Genomic DNA, 18,654 nt, shown 5'->3' with positions numbered 1-18,654 from the left:
GGCTGTAGCCACCAGCTTAGGGGCAGACACCAACGTCTGGTCAGAAGTTTCTCACCCTTAGTGCTCAAGTGAGTCTAATTTACTGATACTTGAGTCATTTCTTACGCCACCTGTGGATGAGGAAATAGTCTGTGTGGGTTGACTGTTTGCTTAATATTTAGCAGGACATAAAAGGAGCATGAGAGATTGTGAGCAAGTCTATTCTCTGACTCCTAGAAACCAGAGGCAGAGCTAGAGGGACTGCAAGGGATCCTCTTGTTATCCCTGAACTGAGGCAGAAAGGTCACTGGCAAAAGAGTTCATTCATCTCCTCAGGCCCTGAGGAATGAAACAGAGGGCAGTAACATTTATGTATACAAAATGCAACTGTTTTAGAGAATCCAGAGAATCAGTCAGCCTGAAGCAGTCCAAACCCAAATGTTAAATCTTCCGCAGTGGGAAACCCTGTCCTCCACAAGAGAAGACAGTCCTCCTTAGGCTGACTGGGCCATATCACCCTCTTAAGGTACTGCCAGCGAACAGGGCTAGATCTAACCAGGCGTGTCTGTGTGAAGGTGGGGGGATCCTTGCACACACACAACTCTACCAAGCAGAACAAGGACACTTCTTCTTTCTGCCTCCTCTCTACCTTCCCTAATCAAGATTCAAGACAGACTTCTCTGTGCTGACCCCCTCTCTGCCTCGAAGAAAGGGACACAAATTCAAGATGTTACATGAGGTGCATGAGAAGCAAAACTGTAGCTCCCCTCTCCTAGCTATGGCAAGGTGCTGGCAGCAGGTCTGTTCTGCTGGGGAGACTGCAGGATCATGTAAAGTCTTTGCTGGGTGAGAAAGAAGTCAGCAGGGCCTGCTGAGGCTGACAGCTGAGTACCCCGGGGTCCTGGCTCACCACTTAGCTGGGTTCACCTAATACTGGAGCTGCAGGGTCCTGTGGAATCCCTGGTCTGTGTTGGGGGTCTTCCAGCTCCCAGCTTGCTTTAAGCTAACTTAGGAATCTAATAAATAGCTCTGCATTGTTTCTCAGGTCCTCAAGAATCAATTTTAAATCAAAAGAGCATTTGAGTACATGCATGTATGCTTTTTCTGGCTATACAGCTTTGACTGGGACAAAAATTCCTACAGTTCTTTGTATATTCCCTCACAAATGTACATTCAACAGGCCAGTCGATTTCTTAGCAAGGTAAGTAGCATGTTACTCCCTCACAGAATATTGAACGAGAAGTAACAAAACACCCCTAAACAGCCAAAAATGCTATTATTCCTCCCCAAAGGTAAACTATGTCTGTGGCAAAGAGAGTCAATGCTGCATTTTGGAGCCAGCAGTAGCCTTTCAGCAGGAAGCTCTTTCATGCCTCTGAATTCTAAGGAGCACAGAGCAGGATCAAGTGATTCCTCCAACCTGCCACTCAACATCATCGTAGTCTTGTCACTTCTCCTTGTGAGACAGTGACTGACCCCTGATCTGGTTGCCACGTGCAGGGACTTCTCCATCCCCCCTGCAGAGCAGGGCAGTGGCAGTGGACATGGAAGGCCATGGGGAACACAGCTGTGCAGTTGGAAGTTGGCCTTTTGTGTTTCCAGTGAACACAGCTCTGTGTGTGTGTGCCCATGTGTACACAAACACACACATACTCTCATATTTGTATGCATGTATATGCATATACGTATATACATGCATATATGTCTCTCACACATACAAACACACATTTCTTCAGCTTAAACTCTTCCCTTTAAAACATTCATAATGGGATTTTCCCCCTCATTAGTCTCCCAGTTTTTAGAGCTGCTCCTCCAAGTGCTGGCAACCACAGAGTAGACTTCAATTTGTACCCCTCAGCTTTTAGGTGATGGTTTATAATTCTGTAAAACAGAACCTCTGTCTGTATAATTCTGTCTTCCTCCTCACCTTCCCAAATCCTGCCCAAGGATTAGTAAAGCACAGACCTACCTAACTGTTCCTCAGTGTAGGAGGCTGGGTCTATCAGAGATTTCAACTCGGTGCTCTGCACTAAGTAACTCTTCAGTTGTGTCATCATCATCCGGATTTCTTGTAGCATCTCTGTGCTGGAGCTCTGCTTTGCCATCATCTCTAAACTGTACACTCTGTAGTCCTGCACCAGGTTGCCAAAGTATGAATCCTTGTCCTGTGCCAGCTCCACTATCTTCTTCTGCAGCTTCCTGTCACTAGACAAAAACACTGTGAAGACATTGGACAGGCTCACAAAGGACAGCCTGTTCTTGGCCTTGCCCAAGATCATGGAGCGTGTCTTTTTATCAGATGAGCTACTCAGCATGTCCAGGTCATCCTCTGTGCTGCTGGTGGAGTAGGAGTCTGGCTCGGATGCTGATGCCTGAGCCATGGCACTGCCTCCCGGGCCCTCCAGGGAGGAATGTGAACCTTTCAGTTCTACTGAGCTGACAGATTTGCAGCCACGTCCCGGTTCAGTCTTGGCATGTGTGCAAGTGGCACCACTTGCCACTGTAGCTGAGCTGCTCTTGCACAAAGCCTGCGCCGTGGCTGCAGCTGTCTCTGCCACTGTTCTTTGCTTTGACTGGCAGGAGCTGGGGATCCTTGGTACCTGGGAGAGTCTCTTCCTCCTCGGTGGTGGGATAGGAGGTGACTTTCCTTTCTCAATGGCATTGCTTTGGATCTCAGGCATGTCCCCTGTCTTCTCTGCAGGTTCGGGCTTTGTCTCCTGAAACTGTGATACAGCCCTTTCAGGAACCTCCCCAGGCATTTCTACAGCTTTTTTGCACAGCGACCTTTTATCTCTGCTCTCTGTACTTGTGTCTTGTTTTTCTTCTGTCCGTTCCCCCTTCAGCGTTTCACAACTTCCAGGCTTACCCACACAGCTCTCCTCCGAGGTCCTCTCACACAGCCGCCTCCGTGGGGGGACAGATGGCTGGGAGCCCTTTTTGGGGCTCACTGCTGAGGGCTCATTGACTGAGCAGCTCTGCTTTCCTTCTTCTTCTTTATTGTCACCACCCTTAATTTTCATTTCCTTGATGCTCTTTCCTAGTGGCTGAAGAAGCAGCTCGTTTTCACAGGCAGTCATGGGATCCTGCAGGAGCTTCAGAGAAGATTTTTGAACTAGAGCATGAGGAGGTGGAGGTGGAGGTGGGCGGCAGGGAGACCTCCTTTCAGCGAGAGTGGTGGCAGAGGGGTGATCGGCGCTCACAGCATGGCTCTTAGGAGGAGGTACATCTGGAGGAAAAGGATTACTGCACTCTTCTATAAAAATAGGATTCACGAACCACAGCCTGTCATTTCCTATTGACAGCTCAATTTCACATGAGCAGTGGTTTGTGCTACTTGCAAAACACTGGGTAGGTCTTAAACTGTCTGCCTGGGCAGTACTGAAAGCAGAGTCTTTTGCAGGGTGAAATAAATCCTCTCTTCTTCTGTGATTTAAGGAGGAATCCCAGAAATCTTAAAAAATAAAAAAAAAAAAAAAAAAAAAAAGAGAAAGAAAGAAGAATGAAAAAATGCTCTGAGAGAGTTTTAGCTACTAATGGTATGTAAAAGTCCTACTTTTTGTTAAAAGAAATGGTACACAAGCTTTAACACCTCTGCACAAAATAGTGTGAAGAAAGGGTTCCCTGTTTTATGTGTGTGAGATGCTTCAAACCAAGCTCAGAAGCTTCACCAGAAACCACTTTCTTGACAATTTTAGAACACTCATCTAGTGAAAACTGATGATGCTTTACAGCCTATGCAGTGTGAGCAGAAAGGTACAAGTAAAAAATATGATCAATGATTGTGAAAAGGAGTCTATGGCTTGTTCAGTGATCACTGCCCTTCAAATGCAAATAGCTGTGGGTGCCTGAGGTGAGGGTGTGAAGACCCCAGGTGAGTTCTGTCTCCCTTATCCTGACCATGGAAAAGTGCAGGACTGACATATACAGCCTGGATCCAACGTGCACCAGGAGGACAAGAGACATCAAATGAAGATGACTCTTCTGTGCAGTAAGCTCATGTGGCAGACTCTGTTCTACATAAAGGTCAGATCCTGCTCTGCAGTAAAACCAGTCCAGAAACATATCATTTTAAATGCTTTCCACAGATTAAAAGGACCATTAAAGTCTATAGCCATAGCCATGCTCACTCTCTCTTGCACCTTTGCCTTGAGACTGCTTGCCTGCAGGTGTAAGAGAGTAAAGATGGTGCAAAATATTGTGTACACAGGAAGGCTGATGGACTAAAGAATAGTTAAGTACTTCAGTGCCATCAGCTGTGACTGGAAAAGGAAGATGGTGTTTCAGATGCAGGTAGTAATTTCTGTATGTCACAAACCTCTTATTAGAATTTGTCTTTGAGTAACCTGTTTTAAAAAAATTACAAAGCATTTGTACATCTTTTGAATAGATTCAGTATCATATTTAACCTTTTTCCCTTCCCCCAGAGGTGAGCTTTCAAACCTGCTTGCTTTACCAGTCTGATTGCTTTTAATCACTCTTACAGCTGCTAAGGCAGGGTCCTCTACTGGAAGCATCAGGAAACAGGATCCTGCAAACACCATGTATTCTGACCAAGGAAAAGGGTATAAACCGCTGAGGGTATTCACTGAGTGAGGACTGTATAGATGCCTACAGGTTTAGGGACAAGGGGAAGATGTGAAATCCTGGAAACACAATGCAAATAAATGAATAACTATTCCAGCATGCTTGGTCCCTGGACACAGAGCTGACACTGACAGCACACTCTTCTGGCTGGGCTTATAGGGGACATGAACAGGGCTGCCACACAGCGCCTGACTCCTGCCCTGTGCTTGGTGCCAAGACTGTCTTGCTGCAAAAACATCACATGCCAGGCCCAAGAGGGGATGGATGGGGCTGCACACGTGTGGGATGACCCTCGGTGCTGAGCATACGGTACAGCTTGCAGGACAGTGCCTTCAGCTGTGCCTTGCCAGGGCCCCATTCACCTCTCGGCTGTACCAGCATAGCCTCCAGCCCATCACAGGAAAGGGGGCACAGGGCTGAGCTGGCCAGAGTCTGGGCAGCATCAGCCTGTGTCTCTTCCTAAAAATCAGCACCCCAGAAAAGCTCAAAGAGACATCCAATTAGGAAGGTCATAGAAAAAACTCAAAACAGAGCAAAGAAACTTTTCAACTAAAGCTAATGCAGAAGTCAGGGGTGAAACACATTCAGATAAAATCTCTCCTTTGCTCACTGCATCCCCAAAGACAGGCCACTTCTTCCCGTTTCGCTCCTCAGTGCAACCATGACATTTTATGGCTTCCTGCTTGCAGCTGGCTCCACACCGTTGCTGGAAAAGCCATCTTGTTTCTGCCACTGCCATGACCTACCTTCTGCAGGGCTCTGCCTTTCCCCCTCAGTGCCCTAAGCCTACTGCTGGCCTTGCCTCCCTCTGCCAGTGATGAGGTCCCCTGGGCCACAGCCAGCTTCTCCAGGGACAGGGACTGTTCCTGTTCCTCCAGTGGGTGCAAGGCAGGGCAGGATGGGCAAGGCTGACTCCTCACCGCCCCTCTGCTCCCTCAAACCAAGCATTTCTATAACATAGGCACAGAGTAAGCTGCGCACAGGTGTACTAAAAGATGTCCATTACCATCAGAATAAAATTGCCAGTATAGCCTCTCGCAGCCTAGGCTAGTATCCATGGCTAATTCGGCTTTATAAGCATGTCAGCATGTTTTCTTAGGGAGGCTGAGGTTAGAACAGCTTTATTTTCTCTTGATTTCCTACCATGAGAGGGTGGAGAATGAAGAAGCTTAAAATAAAAGTGTTGCCAGGAACAGCAGCACTTTTGACAACAGAATTCAGTAGACATGCAGATGCAACCGCACTAATACCATCATGCTGCCAACCCCCTCACATCTGAGACTGTCTGGGGTGTGATTTCCTTTAAATGCTCCAACTCTGCTGGGTATCAGCAAATGCAGGACAGTGGAAGTTGCTTGTTTAAGTCAGAATATAATGCTGTGGAGTCTCATGGGCTGAGGAAATGGTGAGTAAACCAATCTACAAAAGGGAAGTTGGTTATTTTTCTCAGTAGTGGTCAGAATAAGACACTGTGATGAAAATGCAATGCTCCACTCAGACTTGTGAAGGACCAGATGAGGTGGTTCTACCAAGGGTTACACAGCTGCTTCAGAGAGGGTGTTTCCCAGCCCAGCCACACTGTTTCATACACCAGGAAAGGCAGTTTGATCAACCGTTGCTGACCTGACTCTTCCCTTAGCTTACACTCTGGGAGGAATTATTAAGCACGTCTGTGATGGTATGTGCTCTTTGTGCAATGCAATCACACTAATTGTCCTGCTAAAATGCCTTCTGTACCAGCAAGGTCAGGACTTGAAGGCTTGCAGTGCATCCTCTTTGACAATATACATAACAGCCAGATTCAGCTTGCAGGTAAACATCTTACTTCTATGCCCTCAAAAAACATATCACTTTGAAATATATAAAAAGCAACATACTAGAATTTCAAACAAATGCTAACTTTCTTTTGGGAGTGCCACTTCGGGTAGCATGTACTGTTTGTACCCACAAAATTTTGTTCCAAGAACAGTAAACAGCATCACTCACTACTTCTGCCTGTTTGACTTTACTGAGACAGCATGGCACTCCAAGAAGTTTCCCAGGAAACCTTTACACAACAGCAGGTTTTCTTCTGTTGTCAGAAACTTTCCTGGCATGCAATGTACCATGACAAACAAACCTCCAAGCAACACCACTATTATGGTCACCGATGTACAGGAGAAAAGGAAGAAAACTACAACCAACATTGCTTTGGCACTTGTGCTTTAGTTAATCCTTTCTTTCAGAAGCTGCTGGAGATTGTTGCCTGAGTCAGGATCTCCTCTGCTGGCTCAAATTAGACCAAAGTTGGAGAATCATGATACACTTTTTATATTTTAATCCAAATATTTACAGTTGTTATAATAAAATTAATAATGTTGCAATTTGCTCAAGTTGTGAAGTACCTTTCTTTAAGCAGTAAGTGCTACCATACTCAAGGATGCTTTGACAAATCGGAACATATTGAAAATAGAGGATGCTGAAAGTGTTAGAGGCAAATCTGATGGCCAAATTCAACAAAGCTCCCTGAACTGAAACCAGCGGTGTTTGCCCATGCCTTCTGGGAGCTATAATGCAGAAGATCCAAAAATAGATCGCTAAAGCCCCAGGGTGCTCTAGTGAATATCTCCAAGTGAGCCAACTCTTCAGCTTTCACCATTGCTTGGCCATTTTCAACAAGTGAGAGAAAACTGAAAAGCGAAGTAGCATGAGAGTGGCTAACAGTAATAGCTGTCTCAAGTGGAGTGTGTTAAATGGAAAAGAATAGGAAGACCACCTCCTTTAGTCAACAGAACTGCATTTCCCAATACTCTAACTTTATACATCTGATCTAAAATTCGCTTGTTTGGTGCTGTCACTAAAGATAACATTTGTTTATGTATCTGATTAGTGTGAGGTGAGAGAACATACTAGGACACTACATATTTCTCTACCAATTAGAAATCCTGCAAGTGGAAAAAGAAATACCAAAATTCAAAAACATCACACATTCATCAGCATTGCCCCCACACATCAGAAGGGAAAATTGCAAAGGTGTTTTGCTCTTTTCATATACCTCAAATGCCAACTACTTCCAATGTGTGTAAGATATCCTGATAGGCTGAGCCAGGCTTCAGTTGTTGAAAGCACCCGTTTATACAGTAAGACTATAGGTCCCACAGCCTGCATGGAAGTCCAAATGGAGGTTTATGTCCAAAGGGCCAAGTGGCCTTTTTTTCAGTGTGCTTCTATAAATATAAAGATCGTAAACATCTTCTCTTTGGCATTCAGGTCTCCTCAGCTATTCTGAAGACGATAGTTCATCTATCCTCCAGTTACATCATGTCTGTGCAAGGCACCATTGTTCTCAAAAGTCTGAATGAAACTCTGACTGCTTTGAGAGACTTACCTATCCCCAGACTAGAGATAATTTCAAGGTCTTGAAAGTTACTGGCTTCTAATATTGCTTGTGGCAGCTTCAGGGTGAAAGGCAGCAAATCCCTGTAAAAAGAAACACAGTGAAAAACCAACAAAAGAATAAACCCTGCAATTGTTAGGAACTCCAGAATTTACTGTTTTAGTAATTGAAATGGCTTACAATTTCAGGCCTTTTCTGCAAAGTCCTGGATGTTGTCAAAGGAAGATCTCACAGCCAGTAAGGCATCATGGACATTGTACCAGCCTGGGTTGCTCTGGTTTCACAAGAGATCATCAACTCCTGTGGCAATGCTTCATAAGCCCACTAGCTTAATCACTGCATCTTGGCTTCCTCCTCTGAAAACAGCAGGAACACCTCTCACCGCAGGGGAGGCCACAAGGGTTGAAATATCTTCTCATGAAAAGTGAGGTGTTGCAAATGGGAATTATTGTAATTAGAAAAGCCATTCTTTTTGGTGTGGAGGGGATTTGCAGTCCTTTTTCTTTCTCTTTACCCCTCTCCCCACCCTGATTCATCTTTTAAAAATCAGTATCAGTGTAAGGCACGGGGGCAGGGCAAGACACAGTAGGGTTAGGGAAGGAAGACCCCTCCTGGGGAAGGGACAGACAATGATGAAGTGTTGCATGTCACTGAGAAAACATATATCCCTCTACTCTTTGCTCTCAGACTTCTGAAAAGTTGCTGTATTTTTACTGAAAAAAAGACACAGTTTCTCAAAGGATGTTGTTTGGGTTTCACTGTAACACACCTCAAATAATTTAAGGGAGCTCATGGCCTGATGGTGTACTGTTCAGGTTTGCCTCCGGTCCAATGACAATTTGCTAAACCAGTTCCTGCATCAATTCCCATTCCAACAAGGCCTGGAAAAGCCAATAATAATAGTCCCTGAAAGGTAGAAAGGAATGGTGCAGGATAATTTTACACATTAAAAAGTTTAACAAAATATTCTGCAAGATGCAGGAAATTATTTTAGAAAAAGCTGGCCTTATGAGTACGTGGTGTCCATTATGCAAACACACCCAAAAATGCACATGACTGCAGACCTGGGGAGGACCCGTCTGTTGACAGATGACCACAGGGAGGCTATTTTTTCCCTTATTAACAGATACATATCTTACTGATGTACTGTGTACTCCATGGGTTCTCTGTACACCACTGAGCACTCTGTTGTCACATTGTTTGACATAAATTGATGTGATCTCAGAATTATTTTTTTTTCATGGCAGATAGGTTTAAAAGAGGAAGAGGGTCCATGGACCTTCTACTCTTTTTTGCTGTTGTTGTCACATGCATGAGTAGCTGCCTTCTATTTTATTTTTTTTTTCTTTTATTTTGTAGAAGGATACATCTAAAAATCAGGAAACATTAAGCCATTACCCTAACAGAAAAAAAAATCTGGTTTTATTCATGGGGCAGCAGCTTGCAGACAAGCCACCGAGTCACCCGTAACCTACAGGTGTTATTTTTGGGATCTAAGGTAATCTAGCCAGGCCAACCTTTATTTTGAGAAGAGCTTGTTAGCCCTGATAAGCTGTTTTCAGCTAATTATAGATGACTATTTACTACAGCCTGGAGAACAGACTTCTACTCACTGTCACAGAGAGCTCCTACAAGCTGCCAGCAAATGGTAGGTCAGTGCCTAAGCAGCCTTTTTTATTACTTCCTTCTCTCAGAAAGTTTTTCCCTATTTATCTTGTCTTTTGACAGCAATCTGAAAAATCACATGAACCATCTGAATGTGTATTTGACACTCAGAAATAACATCTATAACAGGAACTAACAGAAAAGCTTTTCCTGGCTGGGTAGGCTGCCGCACACTGTACCATACCATAGATAGACTGTTCCTACTGTGTGACCTAATCAAGTCACTAACACAACTGCCTTGTAAACATATCCCGAATCTGCTTTCCCCTCTTAAATTGAAAGAACTACTTTAAGAGTCATATAAGTTTATATAGGGGAGGTTGAAATCTTACATTGAACTCAAAATCAGGCCTGTGGCAGCAGAAATGGGGTAAATACATTGTGGAGGTATTGCTGCAATGTGTTCAGCACAAACACACAGATTAGAGGAGACTGCATACAAGTGCTTAATTACACAGAGGGACACATCATCTGCTGATCAAACCTTGCTCTAATGAAAATGACCTTACAAGTCCTTCCCACCTCTGTGCCCACTGTGTTTGGTATTTCTGCAAACAAACAAGGTCTCACTTTATATTATTTTAAAATTTTGTCTAAAGAACAAAAATTGTTCCAGGACTACTCTCCTTGCCAGATTCCCCGTAGGTGACTAAGTGCTCTGAGTCTCCCACAGGCAAGTCTGCTAGCAGGTTTTCTAAGTCACTGCCAGGTGCGCATGGGTACTTAAAGCTGCTTTTAATGAGAAATGGTAAATCCAGGACCCTTTTTCCTCTGTGCCCTCCTAGCCTCAGTTCCTGTGCCTCAGTCCTTTGGGGGTGCAGCCCTACGGACCTTCCTCAGACAGTTTCCAGCTTCTGGGACAGCTGTGGTTATGGTGTGCCTGGCTAGAAACTGGGTGATCTGGCCCCATCATAGGTACTAGCTTCTGAAATACCTCCTGATTTAGCAGGTTAAAGGAAACTGGAGGAAACAGCGTGGGCTGTACAGTGACTGGATACTGAGGAAAGGCAGTCCAGAGGGGAGAGCAAAGCAACCCCTCTATGGAAGCAATGAATCCAACTCACCTACTGACACAGTAGAAGGCAACCAGTTTGAAGATATCCTCAAATACAAGGACAGATCCTTCCAGGTACAGGACTAATGAAAAACAGAAAAGACAGTCAGTAACTGTTTTCTTTGAGCTGTGTGGTAAAAAGACCTGGTGGGTTTGTTCACACTTCCTATATTCTGTGATTGTCCAGTATTTGCATAGACTAATATGAAGAAACAAAGAACTGGCTTCAGACAGCCAAATGCAATGAGATTCTTCAGGGAAACAGTAGAGAAGAAATGTCTAAGCCTGGCTTTCTGAATGGTTGGCTTGAGATATCATAGTGTTGTGACAGTAATAGAAACAACGAGAAGAAAAAACCCCAGGTCACAGCCAAAGGGTTCATTACAAGCCCATCTATCTCTAAGGATCTGCATAACCACAGTACATATGGGGCTGACCTTGTGATTCTCCATGCTGGAATCTGGTTTGGTCTGAATGGACAAAGTGCTTTGAAGCAAAAAAAATAGAAATTACTGATTCATTACTATGCATGTGGGCTCTGACCTGGGTCACACAGGCAGTGTGAGCACAGCCTATTTATATCTGCTGTCTTCTCCCTCCCATTGTGTTATACAGCAACAGCACTTTCCTTTAAGTGGCAAAATAGAATCTATACCATGTTGCCGTTTTTCAAGATGACCTCCTTTATAACAGCATGCTATGGCATTGTGTAGCCCGAATCTCACATGTTATTGTAGAGTTTTTGGCTGCTAAGCTAGAAAAAATTGACTGGTCAGTGGAGAAAATTTCACATTGACCATTAACACAAGGCAGAAAGAAAGAGATGGATCTGCAGGAGAGAAGCATCCATCTTTGCTTCAGCTTTATAGTCTCACAAATTGTCTGTGCCTGTCACCATCACAAGTTTAAGGAAATCTGTGGTGGATTCTCAAAAATGCCCACTTACTGGTCGTGGAGAACGGGAGCCCCGGAGCTGCACTGTTCCTGCCATGGGAGCACACCAGCAAGTCCTCGAGGAGCAGCACCAGCTCAGACCCACATAGCAGCCCCCACAGCTGCTCTGCATCTTCTTTTACTCTGTTTTCTAGGCCCTAGTGCAGAGCTGTGGACATGAAACCCAGCTATCATGATTCACTTTCCTCATTCTGCCATGACTCACAGCCCTGTGAAACATCTCCAGCTCCTCACCCTGCCTGCCTGGTTGTTAGCTCCCCTAGAAAGCAGGGCCTCCAAAACCTGCAGGAGGGAGACAGCCGCCTGGCTCTCCTCTCCCTCGGCTCCCTGCACTGGCTCTTGTTCTCCAGCCAGCAGAAAATCCCCCTGGAAGGAAATGCTCAAGCTTGTCTCTTGTTCAGCTTCACAGCTCATTCCCCAAACAAGGCATTTCCTCCTTTTACTTCTCCCTTTGTCCTAGCCCAGGCTGAGCATGTTGCTATTTTGGGCTTCATATACCAATGTAGGCATTCTTTAAAGAGGCAAAGGCCATGTAATTCTCAGAAGGCATTCCTAACATCAATTTGTGTTGGATCAGCATAAACAGATCAACCTCAGTGTATGCACTGATACCAGCCTGCAATGTGGAATTTAAAACATACTTCAAGAAAAACAATGCCTTTCCCTTACTTTTCTCCCACAACTGGAACAATAAATGTTCTGCAAGTTTTTTCTTTTCCATAATAAGAATCATGTTTTAGTCAGGGATTTTCATTAAACATCTACCATGAACAATTTCTATAGTTTGTAATCCATCTGCTTTGCAGCTCTGAAACAGGAAACAAAAATGAAGACAAAACCCAGTGCTGTTCCAGAGAACAAACCAAACCCCAAGAGTCTGAACTCACTTGAATCTCCAGCAATTAAATAAAGCCCTTTGTGAGGACAATGGTTTTAGGGACTTTTTTTCTGTTAAGAACCACATGTTCTCTTTGGCATCCCAACTTGCAGGTGTATGTAAGAGAGCAGGCTGCACCTGTACATGTTTACATACATGAGCAGATTGCCTGGGTCGGGACTAATGATTGTTTCTGTACCAGGAAGCTCTGCCACTTGGGAGGTGGAATTTTAGACAAAAGAGCATCTGTCTGAGCCCCTCAGTGTCAGGACTATCCATATAAAATTGCCTTGACACCATACAGCTACTTCTCCTCCCATACATAGTTAAATAAAACACCACAGATCACATTGCTAAAGCAGTCTAGGTACAAAAGCTGCAGGAGCTTAAAGACAGAAGTTTTCAGCAGGTGGTATATAGAAATTGAACTGTCCCTGGTCTGCTCTGAGAGGTCACAGAAGGTGACAAAATCAAGCATATTTGTCAGCAGGCTGGAAATCACTGTACAAAGACACACAGCTCTGCTGGGACTTTTTTGGGTGGCCTGCAAACAAGAAAGAATAGAAAAACACTGCTTTGGATGGATCATTGCTCAAGGTACTAGCACCATCAAGATGAATGCTCTGCCCAAAATTCATTTCGAACAGTGGCAGTGTCAAGCAGCCTGTGCAGGGCTACCACGGCCACTTGGGCCCACTCCCAGCACAGCACCCACAGAGAAAGCCTTGCAGTCTGTGTGGAAGGTCTTCCTGGAGAGGAACTGCAACACTTTTTCCTTAGCCTGTTTTTATCTAGACACCTGCTGAGCACCAGCAGGCATCTCTGATAAGTAGTGTTTCCTGACTGCTTTGCTCTTAGGTGGCAGATGATGGGTTTGGTATAAGGAACATCTCTTGTGGGAATGGTTGTCATTTTCTTGTGGAGACCATTACGTGGATCCTGCTGAATGTTGCTGATTCTTGGAAAGATGCAGAAAATAGCAAGTTTGTACAGCTAAAAAGGCTCTGCTGACTGCTGGGGACAATGTATCTGTCCCCCAGTGCCATTACTGATTGTAAGGGACCCTGCTCTGAGAAGACAGGAAGAGGTGCTTTTCTCTGGCTGTTGGATGTGTTGCGGGTAGCTGGAGACATTTCACTGGCATGAGCACTGCTACTCAAGAAGGGATCACAATGTTGCCATTTATAGGAACTCATGACTTTTGCAAAAGCTAAAAGCAGACACTTCTCTGCAAGACTGCTGTAAATCCCGCTGAAAACTGCAGTGACAAAACTCACCTTTCTTTGGCTCATAAAACTACACCCAGGATGCCTGAAGAACAAGGAAATCTTTACGTCTCACCAGAACAGTGTCAGGACGTCAAGAATATGATCAAAAGCAACATCAAAAATAGGCTTTCTGTGAGCCAAACATATTGCCACAGCACACTGAATTTTACCCAGTATTTAGAAGCCCACAGAAAAAAGTCACCTTCAGGAAATGAAAGGGGAAATGTGTAAATCAATGAGCAATTTTGAGCAGTCTAAAACAAAGATATCAGGATTAATTTAAAAAAAAAGAATTGTATGGGGTTCATTGTTGACTATACTGTTTTGTTTCCTTTGTGCAACTCAATATGTGAACAGGACATGGCCAGGTTATGAACTGCTATAAATATTTAAGATTTTCTCATCTTTCCCTTTACTACACCAACATGCCCTGAAGAGTGTCATTTTTAGGCACTGACTGCAATCTGTCCTTGTGTTTTCTTTACTCTTTAGATCTCTCCATCTTTAGATCTCCATTGAGATGAAGATGTTTTTGAGTCACACTGTTCCTGGGCTTTCTGCCTTCCTTTCTTCTTTGATTTTTCCCTCCAGAATTGTGTTTACTAGTCCTGTTGTTCTGGTCACATGGACAAACCACCCCAATTTCCATCTTCTTACTGCTTACATAGGCTCACAGGACCCAATTAATTCAGTTTCTTCTTCTCTAATGGTGCTGTTAGTCCTATTCACTAGTTTTGATACCTGTGCAATCCTTCAGAGACATCTGAATTCAAAGATACGAATTCTTCATTCTGCAGCAGTTGTGTCAACAGAGGACTGCTAAGAACACAACCATCCTCAGAAGTCCTGCTTGGATGTGCTTGAGATGTTTTTATATTTCCAAATTCTGGTAAACTGTGAGAATGGAGTGAATCCATTTTTAAATTTCTATTTTAAGACTGTGGATTATAACTCCACAGTCTGCTAACCAGACCTCTCATTGGTGTTTCTCCCATATCTCTCTGGCTTGATACCACAGTTGCCAAGGCCTTGCTTGCAGTGAGCTTTGCAGTAAGCAGCACTGGCCAGTTTCGCTGCTGTTCTGCTTTCCTCAACCTTTTACTCACTATCAGGATGGGATCACTCCAAGGCAGAGGTTACTGACTTTCCAGCTTCCAGCTGCTGATGTTCCTAGCTGTTGCACAGGCCAGGTTAGCAGTTTTTTGCCCCTGGGGAATGAGCCCTGGGTATTGTAATAGAGAACTGCAGTGACTACCAGGTGCTGAGGCTGTTGTGTTAGTCACTATACCTGCCGTGCTTCACAAAGATTCGTGGATGAATGATGTAATTACTTCAGGTTATTGTTTCCCTTCTCTGAGCACATGCAAATCTCCTTCAGGCCCTTATTCATGCACTAGGCTGGTGGTGGTATTAAGAGAATGAGCTTTAGCTAGATAGAGGGGAATTTAGATTACATTGGTATAAGTCCTTAGGGTGTTTATGGTGTCTTTTACAACAACTCTGTTTGTTCAAAAGTTCCTAGTACCTGTCCCTAACGTTGTTTCTTGTATTACTTTTGATGACCTTCTGGATGGTACTGTATGGCCTTTAAGTACTGTGTTCTTGTAAAACACTAACACTGTTTATCTGTTTTGTCTTCTCAAGGCCATTTTATTTCTTCTGTAATCTGATGTCTCTGCTTCTTTCTGTCAAAGCTGTAGTTCTTTTGGTTGCACAGTTCTAGGCTGTTTTGGGCAACCCAGTTCTGTTTTGTCTTTCTTGTCTTTCCTAGTGATTCTTCCACAAGACTGTAAGTTTCTTCTGTTTTTTCTCCTCATCAAGGATGGGCAGAAACTTCCCTGGTTTGCACTTCTGCCAGAGTCTTCTGTTGTGCATCTAACACATGCTTTCTCACAGGATTTCAATTTTATGGCATGAAGAGTTTAATCTTTATGGCCATGATGAAAAAAAAATCACTGCTGGTGGCTGTTCCTGGGAAATTGAACTTATTGAATTATGAAAGTGATAAAGTGTTAATGAGCTTGAGTCTAGAGTGTAAGAGAAATCTATTTTTAAACTGTTTTTCAAAAATTATAATTGTATTGTGCAGAATGAAATTAATGTCATTAAAAAAGATGCAAAACACAGGCTTTTGCACTCTTCTCAGGCTGGTGTAGAGTGGAGGGGTCACTCAGTAGAGTTGATTGTTTCCCTGTGCACCATATGCATATCCTGGTGCTAAGAAAAAGGACCATCCTCACATCTAACAGCCACAGGGGTCTTGGCCAAACGACTGTACTTTGGCTTATCCACATTCAGCCAGGCAGATGGGCAGCACCTCGGTGTCCACTTAGATTTTATTCCTTTAGTTCATCATAAAATCCTGCTGCTGTCTGGTCTCCTTGTTTCTGCTTCAGGATGCTTGAGCAGAAACTTTTTATGGTCATTTTGTTGCTCTGTTTCCTCCTTATTGCGATTTGTATGTGAGCAGGGGTTGAGAGGGTGTCTCTCAAGGGTACTTCAAGCACAACTAACCCAGCTACAAGGAAAGGAAAGTGTCACAGCTCCTCAGTGCTCTCCTTACAGGTATCCATGTGAACAGTCCTGGCAGGCCCATGGGCACTGCCAACCATTTCAGGGGTTAAGAGCAGAGCACAGTCTGGCAAATGGCTGTTTGGTTTCAAAGCATTTGCCTTCCTTGTCAGATCCTCACCCTGCACCTCCTCTTCAGTGCTCGAATAAACACATTAAAGTCTGGAAATTCCATACCTGGTTTGCACTGTTTCTACAGCCAGAGTCTGGGGAGATCCAGGACTTCCCAGGACCAGATGGCAACATGAAGTTTAGCTGGAGTTCTACATGTAGCCATGAAGAGTCTGTTTTCTTGCTCTCACACAGCAGGGATGAGGGGGAAAACATGGCCTTTCTGAAATGTTGAGGACTGAAAGGGCTCCCAAGAACACCACGTGGACAAGTTTGGTTGGTGTGGTCCCTGCTGTCAGCAAGTGAACACTGTGGGATCATTGCTGGAGAAGTCACATGTTCACGGGTAATTTATCATCCACCCATACATTACAATGGCAGTACAAGATTTATGCTGCCCATCACGGTAATTCAGACTGTCAGGGCTCAGGGCTATGGCTGACAAGTCAAACTGAATACAAATACTTGCACGTTGCTCTCAGATGGCAAATTGGTGAAACTTTGTGAAGTAAATGAAGCTTTCAGATATATAAAGGGTCTTCCCTGTGCCTCATGTAACAGGAAATGATGTTATGATTTGAAATTCTGGGGGGTTAGTTCTTAGCAGCAATTTCCTGGTCATATAGATCTTGAGAACTTTGAGAATCAATCCTTATGTGAAAAATATATGTTAACATACAGATGTATTTTATAAAGAACCAATTTTTTCCATTTACTCTGGAGAAAAGTTTATTTCTCTGGCTCTGAGATACATCATGAAATACCACAGAATTGATGTTAATCATATAGAAAAAGGAAGTTTTCTGAGCATTTTAAGGGAAACCATCCAGTACCCAGAATCACATTCTGCGTGAGAGACTTCCAGGAAGAAAGAAAAGACCACACTTTCCATAGGTGACTGATGAAAGGGACTAACCCACTCTGAAATGTCAGAGTTCAGTAGTGTGGACAATACAAGGAAAAAAACGGTATTTCTGCTTCTGAGAGCTGCAGTCCCACCTAGTTGCGAAGCTGGTGGAGGAAGATCGTCTGATTCCCACTCTTCTGAGTGGGATAGATTGCATGCTCACTGACTTTGAGGGTCCTACTAAAATGTCAAAGTATGAGGCCCTTACTGCCCTCATTTTACTTTAAGCAGTATCTTATTTACCTCATTTACAAGTCTAAACTCTTGTTTATTGAGTTCATTATGATATTCAGATAGCAAACAGTGTCCAAGGGCAAAAACTGTAGTTTGTTCCAATTGAGCCACTGAGACAAGGGCACTGGTATTATGGGTACTGATTTAGAATAGCTGTTTTAAAAGCAGTGAGCTTTTTGGGTTATGTTCAAAGGACTAAGCAGAATAGGGTGAGACAATATTATCCTAGAACAGCATGCATCGTCTCTAGCTCTGATTACACACAGATTTTGCATTATGCCTCTTGGGAGTGAAAAATTAAGCAAAAAAAAAGCTGAAGTGAGAATTAACAAAGCTAACAAGACCCTGAGGACTTCTTTTCAAGATGCTTTCCCCACAGTCCTATTGGTTTAAATCCTAAAGTAAAAATGAAAATGTTTGCATGGAGAAAGGGGAGGCAACTCTTCAGGGTGAGGGTTTAAAAAAAAAAAAGAAAAAAATAAAAAAGAAAAAAACCCAACTGCTATAAGCAACCAGAATGTTTCCAAAACAACTTGTAAACCACACAGAAATCTGGCACTGTTACATCTTGAAAAAGCAGCTGCACAAGTGTCTTATGTTTTATGTTTTAAAATAAGCAGTGCATCAAAGCTATGTGGAACTCGGCTCAAATGAGTGGGTCTTCATGAGACTTTCTGCTTTCCTTGTGCATGTGTGCATTTAGAAGAGAAATTATGAACTTGCACAACAGGTTTTAAAATGTGTCCTCATACCATGTTTTACAATATCCCCCAAGCTCTCAGTCACTGTTCTTGCCAAACCAAGACTCTGGGCTCATACTTCATAGGAGTCTCCTGAGTGGGAACTCCGACACAACTCAGTTTTCAGGATTAATAACAGTGGGGATATTGGAGAACTCATCCTTGGCAAGATGGACTGACCTTGGGAAGATGTCTACTTAGACATCCTTGGGGCACTAGAAATCATTCAGTCTCTATCTCCAATCAAGCCACAGACAGTAGACCAGGCAATTATAATGTCTCCTGTGACCTTGTAACAGCCCACACACACAGAGGTGGCCTTTGGCCTTGCACT

The 18,654-nt window shown here is 43.7% G+C and overlaps 1 protein-coding gene across 1 annotated transcript in view; it reads right to left on the bottom strand.

The window, feature by feature from the left end:
• The window catches only part of RIN3 (Ras and Rab interactor 3), a 72,024-nt gene that overhangs the window by 16,278 nt on the left and 37,092 nt on the right, over nucleotides 1–18,654 (bottom strand). Inside the window, exons 4-6 of the mRNA XM_074909247.1 lie at nucleotides 10,669–10,741; nucleotides 7,931–8,022; nucleotides 1,949–3,430 (exon numbers count right to left, since the gene is read on the bottom strand). Coding sequence (XP_074765348.1) covers nucleotides 1,949–3,430; nucleotides 7,931–8,022; nucleotides 10,669–10,741 — 1,647 coding nt within the window. The remainder of the gene's footprint in view (nucleotides 1–1,948; nucleotides 3,431–7,930; nucleotides 8,023–10,668; nucleotides 10,742–18,654) is intronic.

Source organism: Athene noctua, chromosome 6, assembly GCF_965140245.1.
Source record: "Athene noctua chromosome 6, bAthNoc1.hap1.1, whole genome shotgun sequence".
Classification (NCBI taxonomy): Eukaryota; Metazoa; Chordata; class Aves; order Strigiformes; family Strigidae; genus Athene; species Athene noctua.
This window is presented reverse-complemented; position numbering and strand designations above follow the sequence as displayed.